The sequence below is a fragment of the Trichechus manatus genome, unplaced genomic scaffold (assembly GCF_000243295.1).
Source record: "Trichechus manatus latirostris isolate Lorelei unplaced genomic scaffold, TriManLat1.0 scaffold00033, whole genome shotgun sequence".
Taxonomy (NCBI): Eukaryota; Metazoa; Chordata; class Mammalia; order Sirenia; family Trichechidae; genus Trichechus; species Trichechus manatus.
In genome coordinates this window covers 3,406,921-3,421,226 of record NW_004443969.1, presented here as the reverse complement: position 1 = coordinate 3,421,226, position 14,306 = coordinate 3,406,921, and the positions used below count along the sequence as shown (strand labels likewise).

General features: G+C 35.9%; 1 protein-coding gene across 8 annotated transcripts in view; it reads left to right on the top strand.

Moving 5' to 3' along the window:
* Positions 1-14,306, top strand: part of DPP10 (dipeptidyl peptidase like 10) — a 1,865,365-nt gene that overhangs the window by 1,402,745 nt on the left and 448,314 nt on the right. For all 8 annotated transcript variants that reach the window (XM_004375073.2, XM_023730177.1, XM_023730175.1 and 5 more), the window contains one exon: positions 6,230-6,304. In XM_004375073.2, coding sequence (XP_004375130.1) covers positions 6,230-6,304 — 75 coding nt within the window. The remainder of the gene's footprint in view (positions 1-6,229; positions 6,305-14,306) is intronic.

Below are 14,306 nucleotides of genomic sequence, written 5' to 3'. Positions count from 1 at the left end.
ATTAGTTTTTGCCTTCTATTAAAAATAAAAATTGTTTTTTAAATGTTTTAGAGTATGATGTATGATTCAGATCAATAGAATATTATTTTGGCTGTTCGCCTTTATTGAACAATGAAGATATATGTGAAGCACTCTACATGGGATAGTAGCTACCGATTTCATGGTCTTAAACACTGCATAGTGGTGCTGTGGCATTTTCTGTGTTGGGATCTATTATAAAGTATTCCAGTATTAATAAAATGCATGATGTCCAGAAAAAGAGAGACAATATCTATCATGTTTACACAAACAACATAGATGGTGTGGGTTTCACAAAGAAATATAAGTCAGTCCTCTACATGAAGTAGTTGGAGAACTAAGAAAAGAGAACATGAAAAAATAACCTAATAAGGATTTTATGTTTAAATTCCCTGCATACAGACATACTTATGGTTGTAGAAAACTAATCATGACTTCGCTTAGAGCTACAAGATAAAATGTTTTCTCTTTGCCTCCTCCCTCTTCGTCTCATTTGGAGCCAGCCAGGGCACAAGAGCCCATCTTTGGCATCATGCTGCGGGCTGCAATTTGGTTGCCTGTTTTTGCAGTTCTCTTGATCTTCATTTTCTTCTTCATGGATAGTGATCCTTCTCTTTCCTCCACCCATTTATGGCCAACTGGCTTTCTAAAACCCTTCCTCTTGTTCAAGCCAGAGAATGTTTTGATCTGATTGAGTTATACATTGTGAAAGAAACTTATTCATAGTATATAGTTAATCACATAATTTTTAAAATATATTTTATTTTTCTATAATGAGAGATGACTTTTCTAAACATTTATTTTCTAGGTGAATAACCTAAAAATGCGATTGTAATGAGAGAAGTTATATCCCATAATAAATTAAACTTAACGAGTGTGTGTGTGTATGTGTGTGTGTGTGTGTGTTAAGGATGCTTGGTGGAGTCCATGAAGACCGATATTCTTGTTTCCATCATTGTCTGTTAAAAATCCACTGCTGACGCTTTAAGTCTGAGGAGTTTTATCCAGCTGAGGCTCCTTGACCAGGATTTTTTGTAATCAGAGATGCCTGTACATATTTTTTTCACCAGCTTGTTTCGAGATCTAGAGCAATACTAGTCCTGAATATACAGTTTCTATTCTTATTGTTATGTCTCAATTTTAAGGCAAACAAGTCCTTCTCACCTATTTCTGTTATTTTTAACCCTCTCCCTTGTTCTTATCCTCTTGCTCAATCCTTTCTCAGTCCCAAGTCATACAAATACATATTTTATATGCTCTGGCTCTTCTGACATTTAAGTATGTGTTAATGATTTTTCTTGCCATCCTTTTCAAAATCTGACATATCCGCACACCATTATTATCTTATTCCTACCTCTAGTTACAGTGTGCCTGACAAAAGTGAATCATTGCAATGGAGCCTCTTAATAGGGGCATTACTGTGGCAATAAAATATGTAAATTGCAGTTTCCAACAACCCAGAAGAGCAATCCTGAAACAGTGATCAATTGTTAGATGAACTGCACATATTGTTATCTTATCTGATTTGATATGATATTATATATGGTCAGATGAATCACTAGAGCTGAGAAGGACAGGGAAGGCTTAAAGGGGGTGAATCAGAATTGTATTTTAGAGAAGGAGAATTTGAATAAGCAGAGGAGAGAGTTCAAGTCATTACTAGCAAGAACAGAGTTAGCAAAACTACCGAAGAAGGTTTGACTGAAGAATAGACATAGTAATAAACAACACGGATAACAACTGCACTGTCAGCGATCCACCACCCTACTAAAGAAGTTGTTTGAGGGATCCGCACCCCCCCCCCATTTGTGTTTGTTAATGGAGAAGCCTTTGCGTGGAACCAACCATAGACCTTCATCTACTAATCCGTTTAACTGATTAAAGGTGACACTCCCAGATATCCCTCTTAAACTCCACACTTTTATGCATAAATCCTGAACATCTCTTATTTGCTATCCTTCAGGGACTACAGCTGTATCGTGTTTTACATTGACATGTTTAAAATTATCCTCAAAATGTACTAGTTTTTCTCTTTTTCCCAATGTAGATAGTGATTACAACGTTCAGCCAGTTATACAAAGTTGAACATCTGGAGTCATTGTATACTTTTCCTTGTTTGTTAGTCTTCAGATCTAACCATTAACTTCTTTTGTTTTTATCTGCAAACTTCCCTGAACATGTCCCCTCCTTTTTATGTCCCTGACTCTGCCTTAACTAAGGTTCTTGTCCTTGCTTCCCTGGATTGTCATGCCAGTCTCTTACCAAGATCTCATGACCTCAAGACATCGTCAGACCCAACTCAGTTTCCACCCAGCTTCCAAAATAACTGTTCCTAATTCGAGTCTGATTTTTTTGCTTCCTTGGCTTTGAATTTCACTACTAATGAAAACAGTGATCAGCTCTGCCATGTTTATGTTGGTAATGATGCATGTATTAACATTAGCATTAATGCATGCTCCTTCTCCAGGAATCTTTTAAGGTACGTAGTCCATTTTGTGAGTAGTAGTCTATAATTTCATTCAGCTGGAAAACACTGGATCATGATGTCTTCCTTTACACTCCAGTTGCTGTGGCATTGATTTGGACTCATGGCGACCCCAGGTGTGTCACAGTAGAACTGTGCTCTGTAAGGTTTTCAATGGCTGGTTTTTCAGAAGTAGATCACTAGGCCTTTCTTCCAAGGTGTCTCTGGGTGGACTTGAACCGCCAGCTTTTCAGCTAGCAGTTGAGTGGGTTAATGAAAAAGACATAATTCTGCTCTTCTTTAAACCTGAGAACCTTGTCTTCTTTCCCCTCTCCTATCCTTATCACAGTAATTTCCAAAAATTAGGAAACTGGCTGCCCCCAGGCAGAATCAGGCCTCAGATTTTTTGAAAAGATTGCTCTATAATTAAAAAAAAAAAAAAAAAAGATTATAAGTTAAATGTTGATTTCTAGATTTTCTTGAAAAAAAATTTGACAAACAGCCATACTGTCATGCTTTTCTAAAACACAGTGACTTTCGGAAGCTGAAGTGCCACTGCCCATCTTAGACTGCAAGACTACTCCATTTGGCCTCTGTCCTTCATTCTTACAGTACCTAACTGGTCCCTTAACACATTTGTGTTTTGGATCCCTGTTCTGCCATGGACAAGAGAGATCCATGGGTGCTTGTCTTTTCCTTCCCAATATGGGTTGGAAAATGTCTTAGTAGCCTTTGTTTCTCAACGTTTTAGCACTTTCAGTGTCTACCATAAAACCAAAAACCAAACCAGTTGTCTTCGAGTCAGTTTCCACTCATGGTCTACCATTGTTGTTTTTAGTTGCCATTGAGTCTATTCAAACCCACAGTGACCACATGTGTGCAAAATAGAACTGCTTCATAGTTTGCAAGGCTATGACCTTTTGAAGGTAGATCACCAGAACTTTCTTCCCAAGCACTTCTACATGTTTTCAAACTGCCAACCTTTTAGTTAGTAGTCGAGCGCTTAACTGTTTACACCACCCAGGGACTCCTTGTCATATAGTGAAAGCTCAAAAGTGATGTTTGGCAGAATTAAAAAATGCTTACAAATGGGGAACCATAATATCGTCCCATCCTGGCTGAAAGTATGTGTTCATTTTTCAACTTGACCAAATGGCTCATCTTTCTTGTTTAATTAATCTAGTTAACTACCTACATATTTATTTTCCTCCTTTTATCCTACCATACCTGGCTTTAATAGAAGGTTCCTAGATAGCAGGGTTCATGCATTTTAATGCCGATTGTACCATGTTGGGTGTCAAAGAATGCGGTGGTAGGCACCAGTGCTGAATAATAGCAATAAACATGATTTCTGCATCCTTTTATGTCAATAGTAATTAAGTGATTAACTATGTAGGTAACATTATAGCATACTGGCAGTAATAAACTTCCTGGAGCACTCATTTGAAGCCCTATTATGTTGGCACACAACCAGAGCTCTATTAATGCCTGTGGTTAGGTTCAAGGTAGACCAAGAGGTCTCCTGTGGCTATTAGGAAGAATTAATCCACTAGATGTGACAGATGAGAGCATTAATGGTTTATACGAAGAGGAATTTGCCTGGGACTTATAATGTCCTTTGACTAAGCTGTGAGGCTTTGTTTCTTATATGTGCATCGTCAGTGAGTCTGTTTACTGCACTAGTTACCTGCACAGAACTTTCTAAATGCAGAAAAGGTTCAGCAGCCCAGGTTCCTGAAAAGGTATTTGGAAAGTTTCCTAGTTAGTATGCTGCATAAGCTGGAGGCAGTATAGTGATAATTAATAAAGTTCCAGACTGAATAATTGCCGGAACTGTAAAAGATACTCAAACGTTGTTACCAGAGGCACAGACGCACCTGTGAACGTGTGAAGTTAATTTGTGTGAGGAATGTCACATGAGGACGATGGGGACAAGAGAGGTGAGGTTTTCTTTAAATAATTCAGACTTCAGAGGGGGAAGTGCTCTAAAAAAGAATTCCTGCTGGTGAGATAATGTAGAGCTTATGAAAGGAATGCTTCTTGGATTCTCTTGTTATATGTTTCCCTGTGACCTTGACCAAAGTTTTAGAAGTACACTATTTGTTTTCTAATCCTTGTAGGACAGGGATGATGACACTGCCTCTGAGACATTTTTAAAATAACAGTAGACCTCCCGATGACTTTGGGAAATATGATTCTCCTGATGACCAAAAAAGACATGAACTTGTGTCCTCGGTATCACTGTAAATTTCCACAAGCCCAATTTCCATCAAGTTATTACACACAATAAGTGAATGCAGCTGTGGGGTTGAGGGGGTTGGTGGTAGAAAAATGAAGTTACTATCTCACATATTGTCAAGAGGATTATTGAAATATTATATATACAAAGTTGTTAGTAACTTGCAGAACATATGTAGATGATTGATCAATAGTAGCTGCTATTACTGTTATTATTGTTTTTGCTTTTGTTGTAATTATTTTCATAATTATTGAAATGACTCTTCCAACAATTTTTGAGATGAAGAATTGCCAGTGATCACTTTGATCTTCTAAAGTGTCTTATCCATGGAGAGTGCAAGATGAGTGTCTGTAGGCAACCTCTCCCCTACCCCCTCACCCCTGCAAATATTAGCCTTACCAGTCAATGGTATTTTCTCTCTGATCTCTTCATTCTCTTGAATACCTGGCTGAGGAATTAACAGATTTTGCCAAATATTGATTGGTCTGAGTTTCTTATCCTATCCATGGTGCTTTTGTAGTTCCTAAGTAAAGAAACCCTAACTTCACCCTTTTCTGTTTTACATAGAGTAAAGCCTTGCAGAAACTATCCTGACATAAGTTGTAGAAAATTATTTATATATGTGTTTTTCTGAAAATATCATGCAGACTATCTAGTTTGTTTAACATTCATGTAAATTTATTTTCTTTTTTTTTTTAGTTTAAATGTGTAGGGTTTGATGCATCAACTCTATTTGCTTACCTTACCCTTAGATATGAATCAGATAAATATCTCTATTTCAAATAAAATTATTTCCCCACCCTCAATGTATTTCTCGTTCCTTTCTTCTGTCCACAGGTCTATTCAATGATTAAACTTCAGGCAAAAAACTCAGTGAGGTGCAGTGTAGATTTTTTTTCTTTGACCTTCAATATAATCGGTTATGTATCTGTGTTATAATCAGTTACATAGTTGTATTATAATCAGTCATGTAGTTGTGTTTCAATATGTTTCACCCTGAGAGTTTCCTTAAAAGAGAATCTGGCTTTCTGTCTTTAATGTAAATGTCTTCTTTTAAATGTGAGTAGTCAACCAATAAGAAAACAAAGCACAGAGACACCAAATTATGACACCATGAAATGTCAATATGTATTTTCCTTTTGATTAATCCAACATGGAAATATAAAAGTGTTTTGGTTACTTAATAAAGACGAGGCAGTCTTTTTTTTTTTTATTTTTTAATAATAAAAATATTAACATAGACTTCACGGGATAATGTGTATAAAGATATATTAGCAATTTTTTTTTCTTACTGGAATGTCTAATAAGACCTCTACAAGCTTTTATGTCCGTCTGTATAGTTATACGTACCTGCATGCATATAGGAATATGCAATAGGAAGGAAAAAGCCTGTTTCAGAATGTTGTGATCAAAATAAAGTTTTTTTTTTAATATTTATGTATTTGCATAGATGTCTATCTCTGTGTTAATAAGCTTTTTAAGATAGTTGTCTCTTTTTTTTTTTCAAGGTAACCTTCAAAGCATCAAGACATTCTGTGTCACCAGATTTAAAATATGTTCTTCTGGCATATGATGTCAAACAGGTAAGGGAGTGATCTTTGAGAAAACTTTTCTTTGTGACACATTCAGGTAGCAGTTCATATTTTTCCTAGAACATCCACTCATCTAGGGAAAATTTGGCATATGCAGTAGTTGCAGAGTGACATTGATGACTGGTGTTGCACAAGAGAGGTTTTGGAGATAATGTCCTCGTCTGGCTAGCAAGTAACTTGGACAATCTACCAGGTGCTTGTGCTGATCCAAGTGTATCTCTTTTCAGAGTGTGGCAGGGTTTAGGAAACTCAACAAATAGGGGCTTTTGAAATTCTCAGGATGTCTTACTATGTACTCGAGTTTTTCTTGTATGTGTACATTAGGGATTTTCCCTCTAGTTGTGCCCAGAGCTACAGTGTGTATTGTGGGAAGAGACAGAGGAAAACACTGATTCAGATTGTGGTCATTGGATTATTTAGTGGTATTTGAGCATAAGCTTTGTGGTTGTAGAAAATTCTGCAAGGGGTTCTAAACAACTAACATGTTCTAATTGCAATTAGTATTTTATTATTCCATGTCAGCTCTAAAGCACAATTAGAGCAGTATGTATGGTTGTTGAGTATTTTATACTTAGATGTAATTTGTACTGTTAAAAAGTAAAGTAAATATTCAAAAGGCGATTCAGCAGTTTAGTTTTTGTAGAGAGTAAATGATTGGAAATCTTTCAAGAAAGTTTTATGAGCTTTAAGACTGACAATAAAAATTTATGGACTTAAGGCAGGAAACCTCATATAATGCGTTGAAAGCCTTTGAATGCATGGAATGTCACAGTTCAAAAGACCTGCTATTTGATGGTTTTAGTGTCTTCTGGGATATACGTGTATTATGTTTTTAGAAGAGTTCATATTTTGATGATTTAAAATAATTAATTTTACCGTGAAAAGGCAGGGAAATTGCAGTGAAAGACATCATTTCCTATTGTCAACCTTGGCTGTTTTTCCTTACTATTATTAAACCTTTGCTCTGTATTATTGCTATTCATTGAGATTTGGAACATCACATGTAATTGTAAGGAAAAAAAATACTTGACCTTTGTAAACAAAAATATTACAATATCCTAAAAGATTTTTAAATAACATTCTTTATCTAAAGAATTTTAAATTAAAATAACTACTATATCAATCTACCAGGTATGGTAGGATAAAAGGAGGAAAATAAATATGTAGGTAGTTAACTAGATTAATTAAACAAGAAAGATGAGCCATTTGGTCAAGTTGAAAAAAAAAAAAGCAAGTTTCAGTAATTATGACAATTAAGACTGTGTGGCACTGGCAGAGGGATAGACACATAGATCGATGAAACAGAACACAGTCCAGAAGTAGACCCACATGAATGTGCACAGCTGATATTCTAATATTAGACAAAAGTGCAAAAGCAATTGAAAGCAACTGAATGGAGGAAAGAGAACCTTTTCAACAAATGGTGCTGGAGAAATTGTACAATCAAAATTAAAAAAAAAAAAGAACCTTGACCTAACACCTTATAAGAAATCAAAATGTGTCATGGACTTAAATGTAGAAGTTAAAACTATAGAACCTGGAGAAAAAAAAGTAGAAAATCTTTGAAATCTAAAGCAATTCACATAGCTGACAAAGGGTTAGTATCTAGAATATATAAAGAACATTCAAAATGCAATTAAAAAAAGAAAGAAGGAAAAACAGTTCAATTAGAAAATGGGCAAAAGACACAAAGATATACTTTATTGAAGAGAATATATAAAAATGGCAAATAAGCACATGAAAATGTTCAACATAATTAGTCATTTAGGAAAATGCAAATTGAAACAGCAATGAAATATAACTACACACATATCAGAATGTCTAAAATAAAAAGTAGTGACAACACCAAAAGGTGGGAAGCATGCAGAGAAACTGGAGCACTAATACATTGCTAGTGGGAATGTGAAATGCTACAGCCACTCTGGAAAATATTTTGATAGTTTCTTCAAAAACTAAACACGCAACTACCATCTGACCCAGCAATTGCAATCCTGGGCATTTATCCCAGAGAAAAGAAAATTTCTGTTTATACAAACCTGTGCACAAATATTTATAGCAGATTTATTTGTAATAGCCAAACACTGGGAAGAATCCAGATGCCCTTCAATGGATGAATGGCTAAACAAACTGATGCATCCATACCACTGAAATACTACTCAGAAATAAAAAGGAACAAGCTATTGACACATGCACCAATCTGGATGCATCTCCAGAGAATTATGCTGAATGAACAAAGCAATTCTGAAGGGCTCCATAAGTATGATCCGACTTATATCCAGTTTTGCCATGGAATTGATTCCGACTCATAGCTACCCTATAGGACAGAGTAAAACTGCCCAAGAGGGTTCCCAGGGAGTGGCTAGTGGATCTGAACTGCTGACCTTTTTGGTTAGTAGCTGAACTCTTAGCCACTGTGCCAGTTGAAATGACTTAGATAACATTTTTGAAATGACAAAATTATGGAAATAGGAACAGATTAGTGGTTCATAGGGGTCAGGGAGGAAAGTGAATGTGCCTGTTTAATTTTATTGGGCAACATGAGGCTCCCTTATGATGACAGAAATGTTCTGAATCTTGACTATATAAATGTTAATATCCTGGCTGTTACATTGTACTGTAGTTTTTGCAATTTGTTACCATGAAATGAAACTGGGTAAAGGGTACATGGGATCTCCTGGCATTGTTTTCTTACAACTGCATACAAATTGACACTTATCTCAAAAGAAAAGGTTTAATTTAAAAAATTTGTAATTAAAGGACATTTCCTAAAATAAGACTGAAAAAAATTCAATTTATTCCTCTTTATGAGCATAAAATTCATCAACTGTATGGATTATATTAAATCTCTGAGATCTTCTGCCTCAAAATTAGTTTCTAGATAGATAGATGAGAAATAGTTTAGTACCCATTTTTATATTTATAGGATTTTACCCAGATTTGATATGATTTTCAAAGATTTGTGGATGAAAATGTTTAAAAAATAATAAAAGATGATCGATTATTAAGCAACTTTTTGTTGTTAGTTTGAGACTCTTGCATCCTTGTCCATGTCCGTGAATGTCTCTCTAGAAGAATAATATTTAGTAGTTGCTTTAAGATAAGCTAGTTAACTCTGTATGAGAAATAAAATTATATTATGATATACCAGCTCATCCCAGATTGCATCATTAATGACCATCTTCCAACCACAGAAATTGAAGTTGCTTTTTCATCTTATTTTTAAATGCTAATTTTTGATAATTCGGGTTTATCTTTAAGGAATGGTGTAGAATAGAAAGTATAAAGCTAGGTTTACTTTACATACTTGGGCATAATATGTCAAGATCCTATGAGAGTATAATTAACAACAAGTGCATTTATTTGACCAATGTTAATATGCTCATATCATTTTTTATTTACTTTGAGGCAATATTTTATGGTAAATCAATTTCCGAAAGTGAGGGAAAGCTATTATTAAGATAAATGAAAATGATCAAACTAAAATTCACCATCTTATACCACTTCATTCATTCATTATATTTATTTGTCATCTACGAGGTAGAAACTACTGAGCTAGGCATTTTGCAGGTTGTGTATGTGTGTGTGTATGTGTAACAAGACTGAGCCATCTCCTTCAAGAAACATAAAGTCAAGTAGTATGTCAAGTAATATGACACAAACACTTACATCCACCACATAGAGCGCTGAATGATATGAGTGGTAATATTAAAGTATAGAACATTTCCAGTCAAGGTTAACATGGGGTGTTGGAGGAAGAAGCATATAGCTGGGCTTTGAAAGGCAGATAGGTAAAGATGAATAGAAAAAACATTTCTGGTGGGTAGACAACATAAAAGGAACTTCATGGAAGCAGCATGAAGTCTTTGAGGAATATCAATCAATTCAGACTAATTAGCCCACAGCTTGACAATTTGGAAAGAAAAAATAAACCTATAAATTTAGGTTGAACCCTAATTATAGAATAACTTGAATACTATTCTGTTCTATACAGGTTACTAAGATGGCAATTTGGGTTATTGATTTTTTTTTTAGAGTAAGCGTAGGCAATGAATGCTCGTATGTGTATGTGTGTATAAAACTCTCATTAACAAAGATGGAAAAAAATCATCATACAAAGTCCATTCAAACCTATGCCCTAGAATTATTTTATATTTCATTCCTTTTATTTCCCTTTATGTATAAAATTAAGAAAACAAGAATTATCATACATTAACATTGCCTTCTTAAAAAAAAAAGAAAACCATTGCCTTTTAGTTGATTAGTCGGGCTGTATTATCCTGATTTCACAGAGGTGCAATTTTCTGAATTTGATATTTCTGTGGGATGTATTTCCAGAAATGGAATTTCTGAGTGAAAAGGTGAAACTTTTTTTTTTAATTTGAGATGAAATTATCATAAAATAAAATTAACCATTTTAAAGTGACATTAATTGCATTCATAATGTTGTACAACTACTGCCTCTATCTAGATCCAAAATATTTTAATCACCACAAAAAAAAAATCTCCATTAGACCAAGGAAGGAGAAACCAATAAATGTGTTTCCACCTGGCTCAAAATCCTCATTATGAGAGCACTGATTACTATACCATAATACAATGAGAGTGCTCCTGCCTGTGTTCTTTTTTTTTGTTTGTTTTTTTCAATGATATACATGTTTATTCTTCTCTGATATAAAAGAGGGCTTTTAGGCATTTCTTATGGATTGAATTGTGTCCCCCAAAAATGTATGTCCACTTAACTAGGCCATGATTCTCAGTACTGTGTAGTTGTCCTCCATTTTGTGATCTGATGTAATTATCCTATGTGTTGTGAATCCTAACCTTCATGATGTTAAAGAGGCAGGATTAAAGGCAGTTATGTTAATGATGCAGGACACAATCTACAGGATCAGTTTGTATATTGAGTCAGTTTCCTTTGAGATATAAAAGAGAGAAGGGAAGAGAGAAAAGAAGGACCTCATTACCACCAAGAAAGAAGAGCCAGGAGGAGTGCAAGTCTTTTGGATCCGGGGTCCCTGTGCTGAGAAGCTCCTAGACACAGGGGAAGATTGATGCCAAGATATATGGAAGTCTCTAAGGAATGTTGGCTCACCAATGTTGAAAGAAAACAAGAACCTTTCCCCAGAGCCGACAGAGAGAGAAAGCCTTCCCCTAGAGCTGGCACCTTGAATTTGGACTTCTAGCCTCCTAAACTGTGACAGAATAAGTTTCTGTTTATTAAAGCCATCCACTTGTGGTAGTTCTAGTATAGCTGCACTAGATATCTAAGACAGCATTCTAGAGCTGATATAGTGAATTCTCAGACTTCAAAGTCCTAGGCTTCTACTTTTCTACTCCATCATTCAAGTGCATGGCTTTCATCTTTTAGGTTACCCTATGCACGGTGGCTGCCAGAGCTCCAACCACCTTGTTTTAGTTGTGAATCCAAAGAAGGAGGAAAAATGAAAGATAAAATCAGGGTCTTCTCTCAGCTTATTTTAAGGAGTCTCCCATTGTTCAGGGTCCTGTAAGGTGTCTTTCCCCTGCCTGTGTTCTTGCATCTACCTCCATGTGTCTTAGAGTGATAACAGCTCAGGATGAATGAAGAGACCTTGGAAATGGAGGGGTGATGTGCTACATCATCTCTTTTTTGGGATAATGTAGCAGCCCCTAGCAAGTCATTCAGCAGTCACTCTTATTTCTTTTAATCCGTTTACAAGCTAAACTGATCTTTTTTCAGAAGAAAAGCTAATTCTTAACCTTCCTAACGCATCTCACGACAAATATCAAAATTCATTGCACGGTACACAAGGCCCTGCCTGCCTCTCCAGCCTCACCTCTCAGGACTCTCCCCCTCTTGTTCTGGGCCCACTGGCTCTCCTAAAATACCTAAAAATACCAAGCTTCCCCCTATAATGGGGCTTTCACTGCTCCTCTGCCTAAGACAAGCATCCTTCCCCCTGCTTTCTCCTTCACATGGCCACTCAGTCATCACTTGTCAATCATAGCTGTCCCAGACTGCCTTGACTTGATCAAATCACCATACCATTAGTTTTATAACATTCTACCTCCCCTTTTTAGTATTTATTACAGATGTAATTTTGTCTAACATAGTGTAAACCTGAACCTCAGGCAAACTTTTCCTCAAGTGCCAGGTGAAAATGAGTGACCCTCCTCCGTGCTTTCATGGCATCTGATTCATACCTGTGTCTTAATATCTTTGTTATTATATTGAACTTATCCATTATAAATACACCTCCTCAGTTAAATTATAAGTCCCTTAAAGTCAAGAACTTTACTCCATTCATTTTACGCCGTTAGGGTTTCCTACAGTGAGTGGCACTCGTCAGTGTTTGTGGAAATCGAGCCGTGATTCTCAAAGTTGGATGCACATTAGAATCACCCAGTGCAATCAGGTTGCACCGTGCAGAAATTCTGATTTAACTGCTCTGGGGTATGGTTCAGACTTTGGAGCTTAAGAACTTCTCAGGAGATCCTAACGTGCAGCCAGGGTTGAAGACCACTAAATTTAAGTGAACTGGCTTATTCCACATATGAAAGACTTTCCAAACTTCAGACAAAGGAAAAATAAGAAATAAAAATTTTAAAAAAGCTACATTTTAACACTGCACCTACTTTGTGCCAAAATCTTTACTTGTGCACCCTTAATCCTTTGTTTTACTCCTAGTTTATTGGGGACAATATAGAGACTAAGAGGATTCTCAAACTTGCCTAATGCGACTCAGGATTTAAAACTTTTTCTCTGAAGCAGTGTTACTCCAAGTTGAGTCTCAGCATAGCAGCAGCAGCATCTGGGAATCTGTTAGAAATGTAAATTATCTGGCCCCAGCCAAGACCCACAGGAAAAGAAACTGTGAGGTAGGGGCCCTCCAGGTGGTTTTGGTGCAGGCTTAATATTGAGAACCACTGATTTAGAGGAAGTGATTCCTTAACCTCCATCTCTACCCAGGAAAAGACCTAATAAGCAACAAGAGCCTTACTGTATATAGGACACAAATGTATGGAAAATATCACTTAACAATGATGATCTTCCCTTTTTTTTCCCCTCTCTCTTTAGTATTTCACAGTAATTTGATCTAGGATTTAATGTCCAACTGTTCCATTTGGACCTTGGATACCTGTCTGTCCTCATTTACTCTTTAAATTTGATGCTTATTCTGTTATATTTCAATTATAGTGCATGGGACTTGGAGCAAAATATGTGGTTTTAATTTCAAGGTAATTATTTAAATCTGATACTGCAGTATAACTGCAGGAAAGTGCACATATGGCATAAGCTGATGAATTTTTACAAACTGAATACATTCATGTAACCCTCACCGGATCAAGAAACAAAACGTTATTCTTCTCTTGTCCGGTCACTACCCACCACAAAGGAAACCATTGTCTAAAACTTCTAACAGTTTAGATTCATTTTGCTTGTTTTTGTACTTTATGAGAATAGAATCATATCATATGTATTCCTTCATGCATGTCTTCTTTTACTTAACAATATGTTTCTGAAATTTATCCATATTGTTGTCACATAGTAGTGTAACAGACTGTTCATTCTCAATATGATAGAGTATTCCACTGACTATATCAAGATTTATATATTCTATTGTTGATTGCACTATAAAAAGTGTATGTCTGAATAATAGATTTTTGGGTTGGATTCTTTCTCTGATCACTCACTCCCATCTCCTCTATAATCCTGCTTGTCCTTTGGCATCAATTTTAAAAAGAGATTATAAAAGAGGGAACAAATATTTGTTGAGTACCTAAATAGGACATCTTACACAGGAAGTATTTTGCGTGTGCTTGTCAGCTTAAATCGCCCAAAGTCCCTGCTCCTTAGCCGCTGATATCTTATTTTACAGGCCCTGGAGAATTAGGGATGATAACTAATTTAGTCAGGGGCTCCACTTCGTATTACTGGAACTGAGATTCAATCCCATCTTTATAGCTCCAAAGCTTTTGGTTACTGTCCTTTTGAAAGTTCTTATATATCTTC